General features: G+C 33.6%; 1 protein-coding gene across 7 annotated transcripts in view; it reads left to right on the top strand.

Moving 5' to 3' along the window:
- The window catches only part of KIAA0586 (KIAA0586 ortholog), a 96,845-nt gene that overhangs the window by 67,329 nt on the left and 9,072 nt on the right, over positions 1 to 20,444 (top strand). For 5 of the 7 annotated variants that reach the window (XR_001145417.1, XM_012724664.1, XM_012724666.1 and 2 more), the window contains exon 31: positions 18,649 to 18,714. The exons of the other annotated variants lie outside the window; for them this stretch is intronic. Coding sequence is in view for 4 of the 5 variants with exons in the window: in XM_012724664.1 (XP_012580118.1) it covers positions 18,649 to 18,714 (66 nt within the window). In the remaining variant the exon portion in view is untranslated. The remainder of the gene's footprint in view (positions 1 to 18,648; positions 18,715 to 20,444) is intronic. 7 annotated transcript variants of the gene reach the window in all.

The following is a 20,444-nucleotide window of genomic DNA, read 5'->3' as shown; positions in this document are numbered from 1 at the left end:
TTTCCCATCACCAAATCACCCCTGTGCCACCACCATAGTCCCGTGCATTTCCCTCCCTTCCCCCCCCCCCGTTTTTGGTCCCATTCCCCACTCCAAATTGGGTATATTTTTAACCACGTGATATCTTTATCTGATTTCTGTGTCCTGATTAAATATCTTAACAGTTTTATAGTTGAATGTGCTTTTTAAAGAAATTTTAATGAGTCATTTAATAATTTCCCCCCACTTACAGTGCAAGTAAACTTTTACTGCATCTTTTACTATGCAAGTTTACTTTCTATAATAAAAATGAGAGGCTAGTTTTAAATTCATTTATTTGTTATGAATCCAGGAAAAATTAAATTCTAAAGTGATATATTAAAATGGCTTACAAAAGAAAATTTTCCTTTAGTTTGTCTCTTAAAAATTTAAGATCATCATAATAAATAGTAATTAGGAGGTCATATGTACTATATTATAATCAGTGGGGGGGTAATATTAGATCATGTTTTATGGTTCAATGATAGAACAGATTAGTTGTCAGAGTTACTTGAAAATCAGTGTCCTTTGATTTTCTTGCTTGTAAGATATGTTGCCCAAAAAATAAGCATCAGAGGGCTTAAAAAATAGGTGTAAATGTAATAATTGATTAAAAACTTACATTTTTGTGGGGAACATACAGAATCACATTGTTTTTTTCACATTATGTCATAGGTTTAATTTCTAGTCATCTTAACACCTTTTATATACACCTTTTATCATACAGTGCTTATGATTTTAAATATGTTAGATTTAGGAAACTCATATCTTATGTATATTTTAACATCTAGAACTTATCAGAGAGCTATGGATGCAGGACAACTAAATAACCTAAGGTTAAACAAAAACACACTCTTTCAAAGACATGGGACACAGCACGATCTCACTGGCCAGTCACAGGGAGAAACAATAGGTACAGTACATGCAGATAAGTGTATTTGGTTAAATTCTTTTTCTTCTTTTTTTTTCCAGTTTACAAATTTTCATATAATTCATATAAATCAAGCCACCAACTAAAATCAATACTTTTATGCCAGCAGTCATTAATTTGTAGTGTTCTCAATATTAAAGAGTTTGCTAATTTAAATTAGTGAATTAGATTTAATTATTATGGTAAAAATCATAAATGCAAATTTAAACACATAAGTTTTTTTTTTTAAATGGATTAGTAAAGGCCAAGCATAGAACACTGGAATTAACACCAGCTTGCAAGCTCTTCTTCATAGACTTTTAGGAAAAGAAAGATTGGGATGTCTGACAGTGGAATGGAAAGAATCTCCATGCTACATGCCTAGAAGAAGAAAGTGGCTTCCTTCTCCAGAAAGACTGGATACCCTATATGGTCCTTGTCCTATAAAAACAAAAGTCTTGAGTCCTTGATTAGTGAGAGCACATCAGTCACCACATCAGTATAAGTGAAAATACATTGTGGTTAGGATAAAAAAAAGAAACCACCTACACTTGGAGAGGAAGGAAATAGTCTTGGGATCACAATCTTATGTCAGTAACATTGGCAATCTTTCCTGATGGCAGGAGGATAGGAAGCTCTGCTGCACAAAACTTGCTAAAGGAACAAGGCAGGGTTTGACTGCCACAGGAGGTAAGTCAGGATCACTTAGAAAGCCCCATCACACGATCTAGGCATACAGGATTTGTCTAGTACTGAGATTGATCCATGATAAAAGAGATACTCCCTCCTTAGGCCTTACTTTGAGATAAACAAGTACTGAATAATAAGCAGCCACACACTACTAATTAGCAAGGCACAAGAGTGTAAAAAGAAATGACGTCAGTCCCATAGGTATGAATTAGAGACTGAAAGCTGAAGATGAAACACCTTTGACCATCCCAGGACCCCTCTTAAACAAAAAATAATACTATAAGGTTTTGAAGTTATCTGCAGCAGCAAAACTCAAATCCAGTTTAATTTCTGACTTAATTAACTAAAAATATTTCTTGATCTCGCCAGAGAGCTGTGGATGCAGAACTAAATAGCCTTAAGTTTAAGGAAAAATCACATTTTTTCAAAGAGATGGAACACAAGAACCATTTCACTGTGCCAGAACACTATAGCATAGCTGCGGAAGAGATGTTCCCATTTCTAAAGTTAAATAGTACTTTACTTATTTTGTATTATGTTACACATATCTGGCATTCAGTCTAATTTAAAGACACAAAAAAGAAAGAAAGCAATCCATTCTTTTGAGATAAAGCAATCGGGAACAAAGCTCTCAGATGACTCAGGTGTTGGAACCATCAGACAGAAAATTTAAAATAACTATGATTAATGTGTTAAGTACCCTAGTAGGAAATACAGACAAAACATGCATGAACAGATGGAAATTAGAGCAGAAAGATGAGGATTATTGAGTGTCAGATAGAAATGTTTGGGGAGTGGAACAATAGTAGAGAGGAAGAATATCTTTACTAGCTATCACTTATCAGTGGGAAACATGACCAAGTAATCAGTAAACTTGATGACAGTCAATAAAATTGAAACACAAGTAGAAAAGGTGAAAAAAAATCTTAGTGTCAAAAAGGCAATGTCAAATATCCTAACACATGTAATTGGAATCTTTGCAGGAAGAGAAAGCACACAGAACAGAAAGAATATTTAGATAATGATCAATAATTTTATAAGCATAATAAAGAGCAAACCACAGATCCAAAATTCTTAGAATTCTAAGCAAGATTAAAAAAAAAAAAGAAGCTATACACATAATATCTAAACCATTAAAAACCAAAATGAAAATAGAAAGAAAACCAAAGATAAAATATAAAGGACCAAGAGGTAAACAGTGCAAAAGAAATCTGAGAATATGAATATCAGACAAAGTAGTAGACTTCAAAACAATGGATATTATCACAAAAATAGAGGCACTATAAATATTGTTTAGGGGATTAATTCAGTAAGAAGATGTAAGTTTAAATATGAATACACTTAACTCTATAAAATACTTGAAGGAAAAAATAGAAATACATGAAGAAATTGACAATTATAATTGGAGACTTGAATATTGCTCAGTTATCACTAGAAAAAGTATAGAATATTAATAAGGCCATACAACAGCTAAATGGCAATATGAGCCAGCTTGATCTAACTGGAAAAAAAAAAAAACAAACTGGTTATACTTTCTTAATAAATGCACATGGAATATACACCAAGCTAGCCTTTATCTTGTGCTATGAAACAAACTTCTTAATAAATTTAACAATTGAAATTATACAAAATATACTACTTTCTATCTCAGTGGGAGTAAAGTGAAAATGAATAACAGTGATTCCTGTAACATTTCTAAATATTTGGAAATTGAAATGCACACCTTTAAGTAAACATTGGGTCAAAGAGAAAATTACAAAGGAACTCTAAAAATATTTTATATGAATGAAAATGTCAACACTACATATCAAAATTTGTGGAGTGTAGTAAAGCAGTAGAGGGAAATTATGGAATTAAATGCTTAGACTAGACTAGACTAGAACAGAATAGAAATCTAAAGTAAATACCCTGCCCCTCTACCTTAAAAAAATCAGAAACTCACTGAAACTAAAACTGTTTCCTTGAAAAAATTAGTAAAATTGATAAACCCTAGCCAGAATGATGAAAGAAAAAGGAGAGGATATAAAAGGCACCACTATTAGAAATTGAAGGGAAAAACAGATCCTTCAGAAGTAGAGATAAGGCAATATTATATCTAATGTAATAAATATGACAGCCTAGGTAAAGTAGAAAATTTTTCCCAACTTGGGGAGTGAATTTAATAATCTTATGTTTGTTAAAGAAAAATGAATTCCTAGTTTTAAATTCTCCAACATTGAAAACTCGAGGCTCCAGGGGCTTCATTGAAGAATTCCATCAAGTATTTGAGGGAAAATATAATGCCAGTTCTACCCAAACTCTCCCAAAAATAGATGAGAAAAGAACTTCTTTCATTATTGCCTTTCAACGTTAAGTATAATTTAAATCAAGCAAGAATTTGCTAGAAAAATTAATTATGGACCAGTATCCTTCATGAACATAATTTCTTTATGAAACACTAGCAAATTGAATCCAATAATATATAGAAAGACAAGTAACAATATAAGTTTAACCCAGGAAAGCAAGGTTTCCTTTAACATGGAAAAATCTATATAATTCACCATATGAATAAACTAAAGGGAAAAGGAACCACCATGTATTATCTCAATAAATACAAAAAAAATATTTTACAGTATGTCATATCAACTCATCTGTTCAGTAGGTCTTTTCAGGTGAACAGACAAAAAGGAAGAAAACACCACAAGTCATCTCAATAAATGCATAAAACATTCTGACAGTATTCAGCATTCTATAAAATACAGATCTATTAATAATTTGCATTCCCACAAAATTAGGAATGAAATGAATCTTTCTTGACATGAAAAATTATATTTACAAGGAAAGTCACATAAGAAACCTACAACCGGCCCTCCCTGGTGGCCCAGCAGTTGTAAGCACACCACTTCAACATGAGTCCTATCTCCGCCTGCTCCGCCTGCCCCCCTGCCCCCGTGGTGATCTACATGGCACGGCAGACCTTTCCTGACCAGCCCGCTTCTTCCCTCAGCAGTGTACTTCAACCATCTACCTGTTCTGCTCCCCACTCTGTCTCTAGTGAATCCTCTCACCGCCCCTGCACCTCTGGTCTGTACCCCAGTTATGTATGAATAAATAAATAAATCTTTAATAAAAAAAGAAAAGAAACCTACAACCAGAGTTAATGTTGAAGGACTAAATGCTTTCCCAGTAAAATTGGAAACAAGGGATTAAAGCCTGCCCCCCACTCTCCATTACTATACAAAATCATACTGGCAGTCCTAGCCAAAACAATAATGCAAGAACAACAAAGTACATACAGATTAGAAAGCAAATATATATTTTTTCTACTTATAGATACACAATTGAAAATCTTAAAGCCTGCCAAAAGATCCTACTAGAACTAATATTTACTAGATTAACAGGCTATAATATCAGTGTGCAAAAATTGGTATTACTCTGTTCAAACAATGAAAAATTGTAAATGCTTAAAACTACAGTTTATCATAGCAACAAAAATCACTAGCAATTTGTACTTAGGTATCAATCTAATAAAATAGGAGATCTGTGTATTTAAAACTATAAAAACACCTGATGAGAGAAATCAAAGAAGACTTAAATAGAGCAATGGTAATCTTGGGTTGTTGGAAAAATCATGATATATTTTTTTCTTTGAAAAATAAAGAAAAAATTGTGTCATTTTCTGACAATCCAATATGAACAGTCCATGAATTAGAGACTCAAGAAGTCATTTCTCCCAAAATTGACCTATAGATTCTTTCACTTAAAATGCTTTCAAGTTTCGGCACTCCCTGGTGGCGCAGTGGGTTAAAGCACTGCACTGAGAAACTAAAGCCACTTCTGCATGAGTTCGATCCCCGCCTGCCCCGGAGGTGACCACATGGCGTGGCAGACCTCTCCTGGCCCGCCCGCTGCTCCCCTCAGCAGTGTACTTCGGCCATCTGCCTGTTTTGTGCCCCACTCTGTCTCTGGTGAATCCTCTCACCCTCCGCATCTCTGGCCTGTGCCCCAGTTCTGTATGAATAAATAAATAAATCTTTAAAAAAAAAATGCTTTCAAGTTTCATTCATGTAACAAATATGTTCACTTCATTACTTTTTATGGCTGAGTAATATTCCATTGTTCATTCCCTTTAGATCAATCTTTCTTAGTATTCTTTTAATATAAATGATTGTAGGCAGTAATTAAAATCTAGAGGAGGAGTAAGATAACACATCAGCTCTTAAAGACTAAAAAGAAAAGTATAGTTAAGAAGAATAATTTCTTTAAAAATTGTATCTCAGAATTAATTTGTCAGTGTACAAAGGATAAAATATAGTGTAAAAAATAAACATTTATGTAATCATACTGTCAAATTGTTGCCTTTTTTTTATAATGCTGAAAAAACTTGCTAGGTCAACTTGCTGGCTTTTTTTATGTATATGCATTTCTTATGTATTTTGTGTGTGTGTATGTGAGGATGATTGGATGAACATATGGACATAATCCATGTGAGAAAAAATTCTCCTGGCTAATGAGTGAGTTTTTAACAAAATTATTTCAGACTGAGCAAAATACATCAAAAATTGACATGAAACTATAAAGACACTGAAAATTATTCAAGCATTTTCATACATGTTAACTTGGTGCTATAAGTAATTTCCTTTTGTATGTAGTAGTATTTTAATTGGGGTATTGTTTAATTTTTATTGTTATAAAATTGATTACATATTATATATGGCGAGCTTAGTGCTTTCTCAAGTCTATTTGACATTAAACACATCTTACCTAAGTGTACACCAGAATTGTTTTTGAAGAATTGCCAACATTCTGAAAACTTCTATAACCCTTTGATTATTCTTAGCCAGATTTCCTGAAACCTGGCTTTAAAGCGTTTATGGTTTTTTTATAGAAACCAAATTGATGTAAAATAGAATTTAAACTCTTAAATAAATGTAGTCTTTTTTATCAACATTCATTAAAAAGTAATTTTCAAAATAATCCTAGAAGTAAATGTGGATTTGATAATAGTATCTTTTTATTTTTATTAATATATAGCATTTACTTTAGTTATATAACATAGTGATTTGATATTTATATATATAATTGTGAATCACATTATCTCAGTAAGTCTGTTAACATTCATACCATACATAGGTAAAATTTTTTTCTTGTGAACTTTTAGGAGGACTTTTACAAAATTACTCTTAACCATTTTCAAGTATACCATACAAAATACGTTATTAACTATAGTCACTATACTGTATATCGCACATACAGGACTTAGTTTTTAGCTAGAAGTTTGTACCTTTGGACCACCTTCATCCATTTTACCATACTCCTCTCAAACTGCCCTTTGATAACTAACAAACTGGTCTCTGTATCCAGGAGCTTGTGACTTTTGTTTGTTTGCTTTGTTTTTTTTAGATTCCATACATAAATGAAGTCATACAGCATTTGTCTTTCTCTCTAACTGCTCTTAGTATAATGTCTTCAAGATTCATCAGTGTTGTTAGAAATGAAAGAATTTCCTCCTTTCTTAAATCTGAATAACATTCTACCGTGTGTATGTTACACACATGTATGTATACACACATTACATATATATTTATAGACGCATTTCTTTGATAATGTTTGTATTTTAGTATCAATGAGATAGTTACTTAAGTCTTGAGCAGAGGAACCATTCCCAGTTCAGTAGAACCAAATGCCACTATTCTGATTAATGGTAGCATCTGGTCTACATAGTTGAGTAATATTTCTACTACAATGTAACTCTGTCTTCCCTTCAAATAAAATCTAGCTATAATTACAAGCTAATGTATTATAAGTACTGTTCTTCTAATCAACATAAAGCTTACTTAAAACTTTTAGTGATTCCTATTTAATGTAAGCTAAAATTTATATAGGTAAATGATAAATATAGTTGGCCTAGTTCCAGCCACTTTTTTCATATACTATAAATAAAAGAGAAATGATTATTTCAATTCAGGATGAATTAGAACAGAGATGTTATACAGACTTACACTTGTGGATAAACTTCTGATGATTGTTAGTTGTTTTTTTTTTTTTTAAGATTTATTTATGGATACAGAACTGGGGTACAGGCCAGAGGTGTAAGGGTGGTGAGATGATTCACCAGAGACAGTGTGGGGAGCAGAACAGGCAGATCGAAGAAGTACATTGCTGAGGGGAGCAGCGGGCCTGTCAGGAGATGTCTGCCGCTCCATGTGGTCACCTCCTGGGGCCGGTTGAACTCATGCTAAAGTGGCTTTAGCTTCTTAGTGCTGCATTAACTCACTACGCCATGAGGGAAGGCCTGATTGTTAGTTTTTAATAAAATATGTCTCAAACTGTAACAGACATAAGAATTTCCTAGAATATTAATTTTTAAATGTATGTCTCAGACTGCACCCTAACATACTGTTTGTTTGCCTGAGATAGATCCAGGTAATTTAAATGTTAAATTAGTACACCAACTCATTCTGATGCAGGAGAAGGACTGCTCTTTGTGAGACTTTTTAAAGACTCCAGATATTCTTGGTAACCTCCATTCTATTGTAGAATTAGAAACACTACAACATAGACTGTGTATTCCAGAGTTAGTCTACCTGGGTTTAAATCCTAGCTCTGCTGTTCACTAGCTGGTGAACATGTACAAGATACTGTGCTTTTGTCAACTGTAATATAGTGCCCCTTCCATTCAGTTGAGAGGGTGATTAAAGGCATGTCGTTAAAATAGGACCTGATACATAATATATATGTCTCTACAGAACCTTTGCTTTTTGAATACTCATGTCCCAGTCAGTTCTCCTTTAACAGATAGAAATTGGACCTGTATTGTTCCTGAGCCTAAAGATATTTATGAGAAGGTACTAGAGATGATACATGTTCTGTACAGGATTAGGGAATAAATTGACTTTGAACATGTGTGTGTAGTATGTATATAAGACATTTATTTTAAAACCTTGGATTCTTCTTCAAAAATTGTCATTGATTTGCATGTTGGACACTAAATAAAGTGTTATTCGGGTGCTTTCCAAACTATAATCCGATCTTCAAGTGAGTTTTAGTGCGCTATATTAGATCATGTCTAAATGCAAGAGAGAAACTGATACTCAAGAATTCAACAATGATGTACAAACTGTGTCATCATGATTACAGATAAGGATTTAGCTGAGTAGTATGGGCATCCATGAAGGTTTTAAACGTGATTAATTTTCTTAGAAAATAAAATTCTGTAACTAGCGGCAAAAGGTAAAAAACAGTTTCATTGTCATCTATAGTACTTGTCTTTCATATATTCTTGGCAAACATTATTTTCATTGTACTTACATATTTTATTATGCAGAAAGTTAATACTTTTAATAAATAATACTTTTGCTTTCCTCCAGTACTATCATTGCTCTTGTTCATGTTATGTAAATTTTATTTATGTAAAATGCCCCCAAATCTTTGTCTTTGGGCTCAGCTTTTTCTACTATCTTTACTCTAAACAAAATGCCAATATCACCTAGGTAGGCTTAACACAGGCAGCTTTATAAAAATCACTCAAAGCAAATTGTAAGTAGGAAAATTTTAAAGATTGTCTATTGCTACAGAAAATGACATTGATAAATTAAATGCTCTATTTCTTCCCATGTAATTCATATGTCTAAGGCTGATAGCAGCTCTTAGAAGCCATGTCCTGCCAGGGGTAGTAGGATAGTGGAGCATGTATGTGAGGTTCTAGTGCATCAGTTAAATGGAGACCCTTCAGTCACATATTCTTTCTATCACCTCTGCTGGTGAATACTTTATTCAGAATACTTACTTCTTTTGTCTAGCTGTTATTGGGACCTGACACATATGGTTACCCACTTACCTACTGACTTAATACCATCCAAGACTTCCAGGTCTCTTTGATCTACACTAATCCACATTCTAAATTACTCCTGTTTTTTTTCAAGGGTCCTGATTTTGTTCCCTGGTCATGAAGTCCTGCTGGAAGATGGTGCAATTATAGCTTGCCAGCATACTTGTAGTGTAGGGTTTAAACTGGTCTTTTGCCAAGCCCCAGTAATTAAATTTCATATTGGTCTTAGTTAGCTCCCAGAAAGTGCCTACTTTAACCTTTTTCCCCAAACTCCTAGTCCCAGCTTTATCCCCTCTATTCTGTTTTTTCTTTTTGTAAGTTCTGCCTTTTCAAATGTGGACACTTATAGCTATACTTGTCCCAACTTTTTGTGGTTCTACACACTAAAGTTCTACTCACTTTTTTCCTTTTGGGTAAAAGTAAAAGTTTTTTCTTCGCAAAGGTAACTCTTCTATATATACCTTAGACCCATCTCATTTCTATTCTTGACAATGTGAAAGAGAGATAATGTCCTTATAGAAGAAAGATCTGTTCAGAGAAAGAAAGGAAATAGGAGGGGGAGATGTAGGGGTAAATGGGACTCAGAAGAGAAAGGGAAAAGGGTAGGAGGGGAAAGAACAAAATTAGGGTGTTACTCAGATGGGAAAGAAGATGAAGAAGGACAGGGAGTGAGTATAGTAAAAAAAGATCACTTGAACTCTTGTACAGAATGGAGGATGGGACTTAAAGTCACTATAACTACACAGTTTAAGTCTATTCCTTTTCAATCCCACTACTATTGCCAGTTTCCTCTAAACTCCTGCCCACCCCTACCCTAACAATAACTTTCTCATCCCACTTGGAACTGTCCCTTTCCCTGGTTTCTGATTCTACCTCTCTTCCCTGTGTCAGAAACAAACATTCTCTGTCTCTTCTGTCATCAAAGAGTCCATACCATTTGGTAGATACTTCACCTTTAGCTCTTGTAGCACACCTTGTATGGTGACTTTCTTATAGCTTTTCTTGCTCTCTAGGAAGAAAATTTCTTTAAGATATTGGCTCATTTTATTCATGACTGTACCACCTTCTCTCTAGCACAGTATCTTAAGTAATGGTTCCTGTAAATGTTTATTGGATCAGATGAATTAGGTAGCACTATTCTCCCACCTATTTATTGCAGAGATAGTGCCGATGTTTTTTTTTGTTGTTTTTCATTCATTCACTAATTCACACTTGTCATTGCTACGTGGCAGGCACTGTTTAAAATCTTGGCTATACTGTGCTCAACATAACAGGAGAAATCCTTGGTTAGAAGCTTACATACTACCTGAAATCTGCTATGTGTGTACAGTAAGTTAAAAACAAAGCAATAAATTTGCAAGAATTTAAGATGAGTGCTCTGAAAAAAATAAAGGGTTTATGAAAAATGTCAGGTGTCAGCCAGCAAATGGAGAGTGAGTAATAATGTTGGAAAGGCAATATTGTGATCATCTAGAAAAGGCTAAATCAGGCAAGAATCATTAGTGAATGCTTAAAAGGGAAATTCTGATTTAGTCTAAAAAATGTTACTTCACAGATTGGTTCACTATTTTAAAAAGGAAAACAAGCTAGTAATCAGGCAATGAAAATTACTATTACTTCAGAGAGGCAGATGAATATTGTGTATTCCCAGGTTTCTGAACAGGTTTACAACATCCCCTCTATATACTAAGGAATGTATAACCTGAGTGTCATCATGAGGAAATGTAGTACAACCTTAAAAAATGTTGGGAAAATGTTAGTATTTGTGAACTGAGTAAATGGTATATGTGGGTTCGGTTCTTTATTCTTGCAAATTTTATGCACCCTTGAAATTATTTACAAATAAAAAGCAAAATATTTTTAATGGTATTGTCTTATTTACTTCAAAAGTAGTGTCCATGTCTAGTGCATTTCTAGTAGTATCCAATTAAAAATCAATAATTTTCATAATTCTGCAGATAAACATCTTTCTTAGGAAACCTAATTATTATTTTTATTATTAGATACCTGAAACAAAACTTTATCACTTATCATTGTTCAAGAAAAATGCTACTTTGTTTCCTTAATGGCCCCTTTTCCATCACCTAAAAATAGCAATTATAAATGTAAGATATTCTTGGGTGTAGCGTAGTTATAAATTTGCAGTAATTTATAACTATGCAATTACCTGTGAATTATTTTAAGCTAGAAAGTTTTTGACTGTCTTTAAAATATTAAAACAAATCTAAATATAAATATTGTGCAGTGCATACCAACAAGATCTTTAAGCAAGTAATTGTTTACAAGTACTTAAAAATCTATGTTAAACAACGTCAACTCAGAAAGGACAGGTACTTTTTGTATGATGAGCCTTGCACAGTCAAGGTTATAGAGAACACTGGTACTTTTTCATGTTGATATAGTTGTAATAATGCTGTTCCATCTAATGGAGTCAGAAAAAAAATCATTTAGGTAGAAATGTAGTTCTGAGAGCCTTATAATTACTGCCTCTCATGTCATTCTCTACATTGAAACAATCAGACTTAGGAAGTCCTGGAAATATTATGTTGGATGTTTTCTAATTACTGTGTCAGCATGATCAATCATTTTATAAATTTGCTAATTTCCTGAAGCAGCTTAGCCTGTGTTCATAGCGTTTTACAGGAAGCAGCACAAAATTAGATTCTATGTCCCCATATATTTCTTTTGGTGTCACAAAAAAAGTATATGTTTATAAATGAAATATTTGAACTTGGCAAAAAGGCCTGTACAACAAACTACAATTAATGAACTCAGAATTAGAAATCAAAACTTTGTTTAGACTGAGGAAAAACAATTCTTTAAACTGTAACCACACGGCTGTTTCTTGTTTGCATCAACTCTGGGTGACTGTTATTGTCTTCTGTGAATTCTCTGGGGCAGGGGCCTGACTTTGTTGAATGAGCCAATTGTTTTCCTTTGTGTTGCCCATCTAGTAAGTTCCCATCTGGTTTGTATCAGACTGTTTTCACAGCCAACAACTGCTGCCTTCTCTATATCCTGACACTTCAGGGCCCCACGCTATCAAAGCACTGCTGCGATGGCCTTGCTGGCAGGGCCTATACAGCTGTGCCTCACAGCTTGGAACTATTACACAGAGTAATGGTAACGGAGAACTTGGACTGGCCCTTATTCCCATTGGTGTCATGTATACAGTGAACAGAAATCCACCCTCCCCTCCCGCTCCCTCACCCCAAAACATACTGTTCAACAGAAAATCTTTAAAGGTCTAATTTTAGGATATGGAAGAGTGTTGTTCTTATTTTCTAGTGGCTTCCTGTGTTTGAAAGCTCATTTTTCATTCTTTCACTTTTTTTCAGGAGTTACCAAGTCTGGCCTTGGGGAAAAAGAACTGGTCACTATGTCACATTTAATTTTTGTTTCCAAATTTAGTTAGGAATGGCTAGATATGGAAAAGCCCACTGTAAAGGCTGCACTAATATAGTGTACCTTTTTAGTGATAGTCATAGACATAATCTGAGAGAAGTTTTCATATTTAGGAAGACTTGCCATCTCAGAAACTGCTGAGATCTTGCCAAACTTAGATTTTCCGTGTATAGCTTAGAGAGATACTTAGGTTGAATACCTTTGCCACAGCTTCCCTACCTATCAAACTTCACTTATAATAATGTTATTATAGCAATCTTCTCTAACATCTGACCTTGGTGTAATTAAACTTCTTGGTGTCATTGTTGAGTAAGTGTTGTAGTTGAGGTTAAATGTAGATATTATGATGCCATTGCTTTGCAGACAATAGCTGAAATAGCAGACTTTTTTTCTATACCAAACATAAATAAATGGCTTTTAAAGAGCAAATTAATATTTTAGAAATACACTCACGGTCAGTTAAAATGAGCTGAGTTTGTGTTTTTAATTAAATTGGGTGGCTATCACAGAGCATCAAGTATTTGAAACAGTTAAGTCTTCTGAGACTCAACCTAAAGCAACATAAACTGACCTGTTTCTGAGTAATTTTAACTTACTTGTAGCTCAAGATTTTAAGAAAAGAAATCCAAGAGAATTTGTCTTTGTAGTCAGCAGTAAGGCTTTTGACCTCTCAGGAACTATTCACTTTGTGTTAAAGGCTACTGGTGAGTTTATAATATGGCTATATCAGTTATAATATGGCAGTTTAAAACTACAAAGGAGTGACCTTATAATAATCTGTTGATTTTTTTCAAATTTATTTTTTAATGAAAAATAATATCCATTCAAAAATAATACACATCGCTTAAAGAATTTTCAAAAACTGGATAACCTATATCCAGCTCAAGAAACAAAATACTGTCAGGACCCCTTAAGTCAACCCCTTATGTTCCCTTTCAGTCTGTCACCAGATAGGATAACTGCTAGTATGACTTCTAATAGCATGAAATAGTACCTTTCTTTTTGCTTTAAATAAATGTAATCATACAACATGTGCGACTTCTTTCACAAGGCAAATCTACTATAATTTTAAAGGTTTTTTAGGTTTCAAACCATTATTGTATGCTTTAACAAAGGAGTTATCTGAGAGGAATTTGTTTGGGTATCTGTTTCTCAGGCTGTTCAACAGGAAGTGCATTGTAGATAAAGTTGTCTGCTAAAACATTGAGTCTCTCAGTTTTCAACCAAATTTTAATATTGAACTGTCCCTCTAGACATTCCTAAACCTAAAAGGGGGGAGACATAGAAGGGAGGAATGCTCTTTGTCATAATACCACACAACTATACATTTAAGCACTGAGCTTTGATAATTAAATGTACAGTATTCAAATATATCACGGATGCATTCAGGATAGGTTTGGGTCATCATTTTCTGATTTGACCAGTCAGCTTCTTGACACTTGGTTATAAACATTTATACTGTCATGAAACTATTTCTGAAAATGCTATTATTAGAGAGTAGTATGTCTCTTAGATATGCAGTTAATAAGTAACTTAATTTGGAGGATATGACCAAATTATTTATCTGAAAATTGCTAGCTTTTTAACTACTCTGATACTCTTTTTTTCCCCATCTAGTGAATTTAAGATAATATAAAAGATTCAGATGTTATGATAGTATTACTTTTGAATTTCTCCTTATTCAATTTTGTTAAAATTGTGGACATCACCCATATAAGAATTCTTGTTTTGCAGGTTAAAAAGTTCATGATATAGGAACCTTTGTCTTTATAGTCTTATCTTGCAGTTCACATCTCTAGAGTACACTGTATATATAAAGAAATATTAAGATTTACGTATTACTATACTAGTGACTCTTTTTAGAGGTAGCAGTAGAGAGCAGCAGGTAAACTTTCAAACCAAAATAATATTTTTTTTAAATACAAGAATACAATCATTATAAAATCCAGAATGTAAATTGGTGCAGCCATTATGGAAAACAGTATGGCGATTCCTCAGGAAATTAAAAATGGAAATTCCATACTATCCAGTTATGCTACTTTTGAGCATTTACCCAAGGAATATGAAAACACTAATTTGAGGAAGTACATGCCTCCTCCATGTTTATGGCAGCATTATTCACAGTAATGTTGGGAGGAACTTATTTGCCTATTGTTAGGCGATTGGATAAAGATGTGGTATATATACACAACAAAATGCTTTCAGCTATAAAAAAAAGATGAAATCCTATCATTTGCAACACCATGGATGGACCTAGAGGGTGTTATGCTAAGTGAAATAGTCTGAAGAAGAAAGATAAACACTCTGATTTTATTCATGTGTGGAAGATAAAGAAAAAATATGAGTTCTCTTAGAACAGAACTGACAGCTGTTTACTGGAGAAAGGGGGCAGCAGGTGGGTAAATCTGGTAAAAAGGGTCAAATAGATGGTGCAAGATAACAAATAGACTTTTAATAGCAAACATAGTACATACCAATGCTCTATAATGCTATATAACTGAATGTATAGCATTATGTAATGGTAGAACCAAATGTTACTTCAATAAAAATTTCAAATAATACTACTTTTTGAAATACTGCAACATGCTTACTTTCAAATTGACATCAATCAGCTACAAAGGATTTTGAAGGCTGTTAAAACACAAAGTAAAAGTTTTAGTGTTTGGAAGAAGCATAGCGTAGTGGGGTACAACCCCAGTACCTGCTGTGTACCCTCACTTAAAGCTCTTTCAGCAGAATCCCTGCTTTCTCAGCCTAGGATTCTACTTCCAAATCTAAGTTTACTTGTTTTTTATTTTGTGATATTTTAAAGCATCTTCATATCAACACATTTGTTTTGATAAAGGGTAAATTATATTCCTTGGTAATTTTTGATTCAACTTTTAGTTAACATTAAGAATTCCCATTGAAATTTATATTTCAGCTACTTCGAAATTTTCCCTTCTGATCCTTTGACTAAAATATCAATGAGTATTATCTCTTCAGTTCTGAGCAGCCGGATGAGGAAGTGTAATAATCAAACTTGATAAGCACTTTTGAATGGTGTTGCAGGTTGTGTTTGCTACTTTAATCCTCACCTGCAGAGCACAATACACACCCTGCCAGTAAAACCCATCATCCAGAAAGTGAGAATGATGAAGTGGCTACTTGTTAATGGAATAAATGACATGATATTGACACTGTAACTTTTTTCACTGCTGGGGAAATCATTGCAGAAATCAAACCTCTCCCCCAGTTTTGATAGAAGAGACTTGTTTATACCAGCAACAACAACATGTAACAACTTCAATCTGTGTGGTTTTTGCTATATGTACATAATCTATAAAAGATAACAGAAGCAGTATCTTTATTTATACAGGTTTTGGAATAATTGATCAGGTGGACATTTCTTGAGCAACTTTATAGAAAGAACTAGTTTATTTAGTTTATTTTCCTGACATTTACGAAGATCTGCTATTACAGTCATTTTACTTCAGCCTGTAAAGTGATTTATTGAAGTTACATCTTTAATATAATAACAGATTTTATGTGTTATTTCTGTTGAGATTTTTTTTTTTACTAATAGTGTAACTTTGATGGTTATAAAGAAATGACTAAAGTATGCTTTGGTTTAGAGTAATGAAACATAATTTTTGAGTTAAAATTAATTTTCTGTAAGGCAGAAATAAGCTGTATTGAGCAAAGAATCTGAATATTAGGAAATAATGTTCTATTTTGTTGTTGTTATCATGTAAATGGAGAGTATATAGTTCACACTTGGATTAGTTATGAGTTTAGAAGGGTGTTTCATGTGGCAACAACTCCTGTAGGACTGATACACGCTCTTTGGAGTGTGGTCCTATCAGAGTAGAAGGGAGCCCTTGTTAATTTGGAAACAAAACCCCAAAAGTTACCCAAACATTCCCTCATCTTCACCACAGCTCACTGTTGAAAATCACTGATTTAGAAAATATTCTACAACTCCTTTTGCCAGTCATCCGAGTATACTACATGGCATCTTCTTACAGAGAATAAAAAAAGCACATTACAGCAAGAAGAAGAAAAAAAAAAGTACTATGAATAGAAGAATTTGTGTTTAGCAGTAAGATACCAGTAGGTGGAAGTCACATAATATTAAAAGAGAGTTCAATCAGCTATTGGCCCTCAAAACTCCTTATATTTTAGATAGGAGTAGGAGCATTAATTGGAAGATTTACACACTGTTGCCAATCTCTGTGTGTAGTTTTGCCTTTCCAATTAAAGTGAATTGAGACAATGGCCTGCTATGTATATTGCTGTGCTACTAGACCTATGATAGTAGTGATGGACACACACAAGTTATTAAAAGTTTAATGAACCTTAGCTCAACTTAAGTTTTCTTTTTCTTTTCTTTCCACCCAGTTTTGTTTAGTACAGAAAGGGGTGCTGCTGTGTATTTCTTAACATAACACAATAGATACGTTTGAATTCTGGGTTTCAAGGCAACTGCTTTAGCTGAGATGGCCACTTAAGTGTTCTGCAAACAAATGGTTATTCAATGGAAGAGGCCATGGTGGTGGTGGTGGTAGTTTATTTCTGTCTTTGTACTACATAGGTGCTCACTGCTGAAGCTAGCTCTAATCAGCTAGAGGGGCTGAGCAATAAGTTCTCTAAAACTCTTAGCAACTTAGCAGTAGAGTTAGAAGTGAACATAGAGAGCATCAAATTATATTATTCTAGTAAGCATTTTTAAAGCATTTAAAGATTTTTGAAGAATAATATTGAAGTCATATGTTCCATTTTGGTCTATTTGCAGATTATCCATATTATAAATAACTTGTACTTGCCCAACAATATTAATCTTATAAAACTATTTTTTTAAAAAACTTCAATTTTTTAAAAATTTAAACTTCAATTTTTTTCTTCATTGATTGTATTGCATTTAATTACAGATTTTTTCCCTACAGATGGAAGTAACAGTAGTATAGCATGAATATTTGTTATTAGTGAGAATATATTGCTTTGCTTAATTAACTGTGTGTATTTGTTTAAAATAGTGTTCATTTAATTATCTTATGAATCGATGGGAAATTTTTTTGGCACAAAGGAAGGTTGAGAAATGACTCATTTTTATCTCACAGAAAAATTAGAAAATACTAATTATACTGCATTGTAAATTTTCCCAACCATTTTGTCCTAAGAATGTTCAAACAAAAACCAGTGTGTCAGAGTGCAGGTCAACAGCATGCCAGCAACAGGGCTAATGCCTTAGGTGTCCAGGTGTTTTGTTGGCCTGAGCACTGTGATTAACTTTGACTTAATTTTTGTCTGTTTCATAATTCTCTCTCCAGACAATTTCATTTTAATATTAAAATTTGGCTTTGGTTTAACAATGCAATGCTTTTAAGTACTCTGACAAATTTATGGGTTGTTTCACATAGATTGTGTTGGGCAAGATTCCGCAGGCTGCCCTAGGGGAGAAGGGAAATTTTAAACTTCCTTTTGTATTGATGAAATCCTTAACTATGAGTCTGTGAAAACTTAACCATAGAAAAATGTAGACTGTAAGTTTCTTTTATTTTTTAAATAAAAATTTCAGACTCTCTTATCTTTTACTTTCCCCTCCCCATCTTTGATGCATAAAGATAATAATCCATCAGATAAAATATTTTTCTATTGACAGTCATTAAAATTCAGCTGTTTAATTTCCTCTAGATCAGGCTTCTGTTTACCCAGTTTTATGAGTGTTAACTGTGGGAGTACATTTGGCTTGTGTTCTCTCTAGTGAATAGAAATGAATCATTATTATTTCTAAGCTCAACTTATTTTCTTACGACAAAATTTTTGTTTGGCATAGCTTCACCCGGTGATACTGATAGGACACAAATAGAGCCCAATCTATACCTTGCATCTGTATTTTCAGGTAAGATTTTTTTTTTACTTTAAAAATTGTTGAACTTGGAGCTGTTCAAACTTTCTTATTTCCTTATGATTTCTCTCTCATAACAATCAGTACAGTAAAGATACTAATTCCAATTTTACATCTTTCTAAAATACCTATAAACTGACTTCAGGTGTATAATTCCCTTGTGCACTAAACTCAGTTGTCCAAAAGTCATGTTAGGAGACAAAAATAAGGTCTATCATTCCCCTTCGGAAAGTTTAGAAAATTTTGAATAAAAAGACTGCAGGTGTGGCATTGAGAGCACTGAGGATAGTACTCAAGATAATTCCGTCTGGGAGGTTATTTGTTGGGACAGGACAGTGTTTAAACTTTGAAGTCAGTTTTAAACAAAGTGAAGCAGCTGGAACCTGGCATAAGAAGAAACAAATCTTTCACATTAACTATTGCTTTTGAGAGGAAAAAGAATTGGAGTTGTTTTTACAGGTGCTGATACATTTATTCTTTCTATAGGAACTGCTTTATTTTTATCTCAAATTATAAATTTTAAAGTAAGCATTTGTCAACTCATTTAAAAAAACAGAAGCAATAGTAAACTTAAGGAGTTATAAGTCTAAAACATATTTAGAGAAGAGATTGTAGTAACATTTTAAATCACCCTTTTAAACATGAAAGTAAAGGGAAAAAATGTTTAATAATGACTAATTCTGGAAAGCACAGGCAAGTAAAATGTATTCTATACTTAACATCAAATGACCAGATATCTTCTTCATCAAGACTTGTAGTTGTACTTGTTCTCAAGCACTGAAGCTATGATGTTGCAAAATCTGCAGGGCTGGGTTAATTATGTGAGGAGAATCAAATACAGCAGGACAGTGGGGCAGCTGCTTAAACAAAGAATTGAGTAGATGAGTCCGGGGTAAGCAGGAAAAAATGCTTCAAGAACTCAGTAAAACACAGCTGAAATACTGTAGTATTTCATAGACAGCTGGGAAGCAACTGCATTGCTGGAACTCAGGGCTGATTTTAAAGACAGGATCTGGTCAGCATGCATCTAACAAGCTGTTAGCCATGAGGAACAATAGATTCTGTAGAAACAAATTCTTTGGCTCAGCATTCATCTCAGAATTCACTGGCATCATTTTGAGGTTTGTAGCATTATGCTACAACTTTGTAGAAAGCAGGAGTAAGACAATGACTGTTCTGGTGGAGCACATTCTTAACAGAGCCACCAGGAAGTGATGATGATACAAGATGATAAGATAACCGTAAGTAAGTGCTTGTCACAATTACAAAGACTGTAAGTCCCAGTCCACCTCTTAAGAAATATACTGTCTAGTGGAAGCGACAGACAGCATAAACAAATCAGAACAGTTTGGTAAGTGACACAGTTAAGTTCCTTTGCAGAATTCAGTTTCAACCAACAATTAAGAGAAACTCCTCTTATTTACCACTACTGTTGGAAAAACAGCTCAGAGAATGTGTTTCACTTGTCCATGGGACTGAAGGTGCCCTTTAAGTCCATGATATTTAAATACTTTGGGGCCACAGACTCTTTAAACCCTGATAACAGTGGCTACCCATTGTTATCCTCCCAAACTGTACTTACATGAAAATAATTTGCATGACATTTCAGAGTATTCACAGATACACAGAATATTCACCTCTTCATGGATTCTGAGTTAAGAACCTCCCTGTACCTGGCTTCAAGATGATTATTTTTGTTTCCTTTAATTTTATTTTTTTTTTAT

This window comes from Condylura cristata, unplaced genomic scaffold (assembly GCF_000260355.1).
Source record: "Condylura cristata isolate star-nosed mole 26May11 unplaced genomic scaffold, ConCri1.0 scaffold00013, whole genome shotgun sequence".
In the NCBI taxonomy this organism is placed as follows: Eukaryota; Metazoa; Chordata; class Mammalia; order Eulipotyphla; family Talpidae; genus Condylura; species Condylura cristata.
The sequence above is the reverse complement of the archived record's forward strand: the minus strand, read 5'-3'. Positions and strand labels throughout refer to the sequence as shown.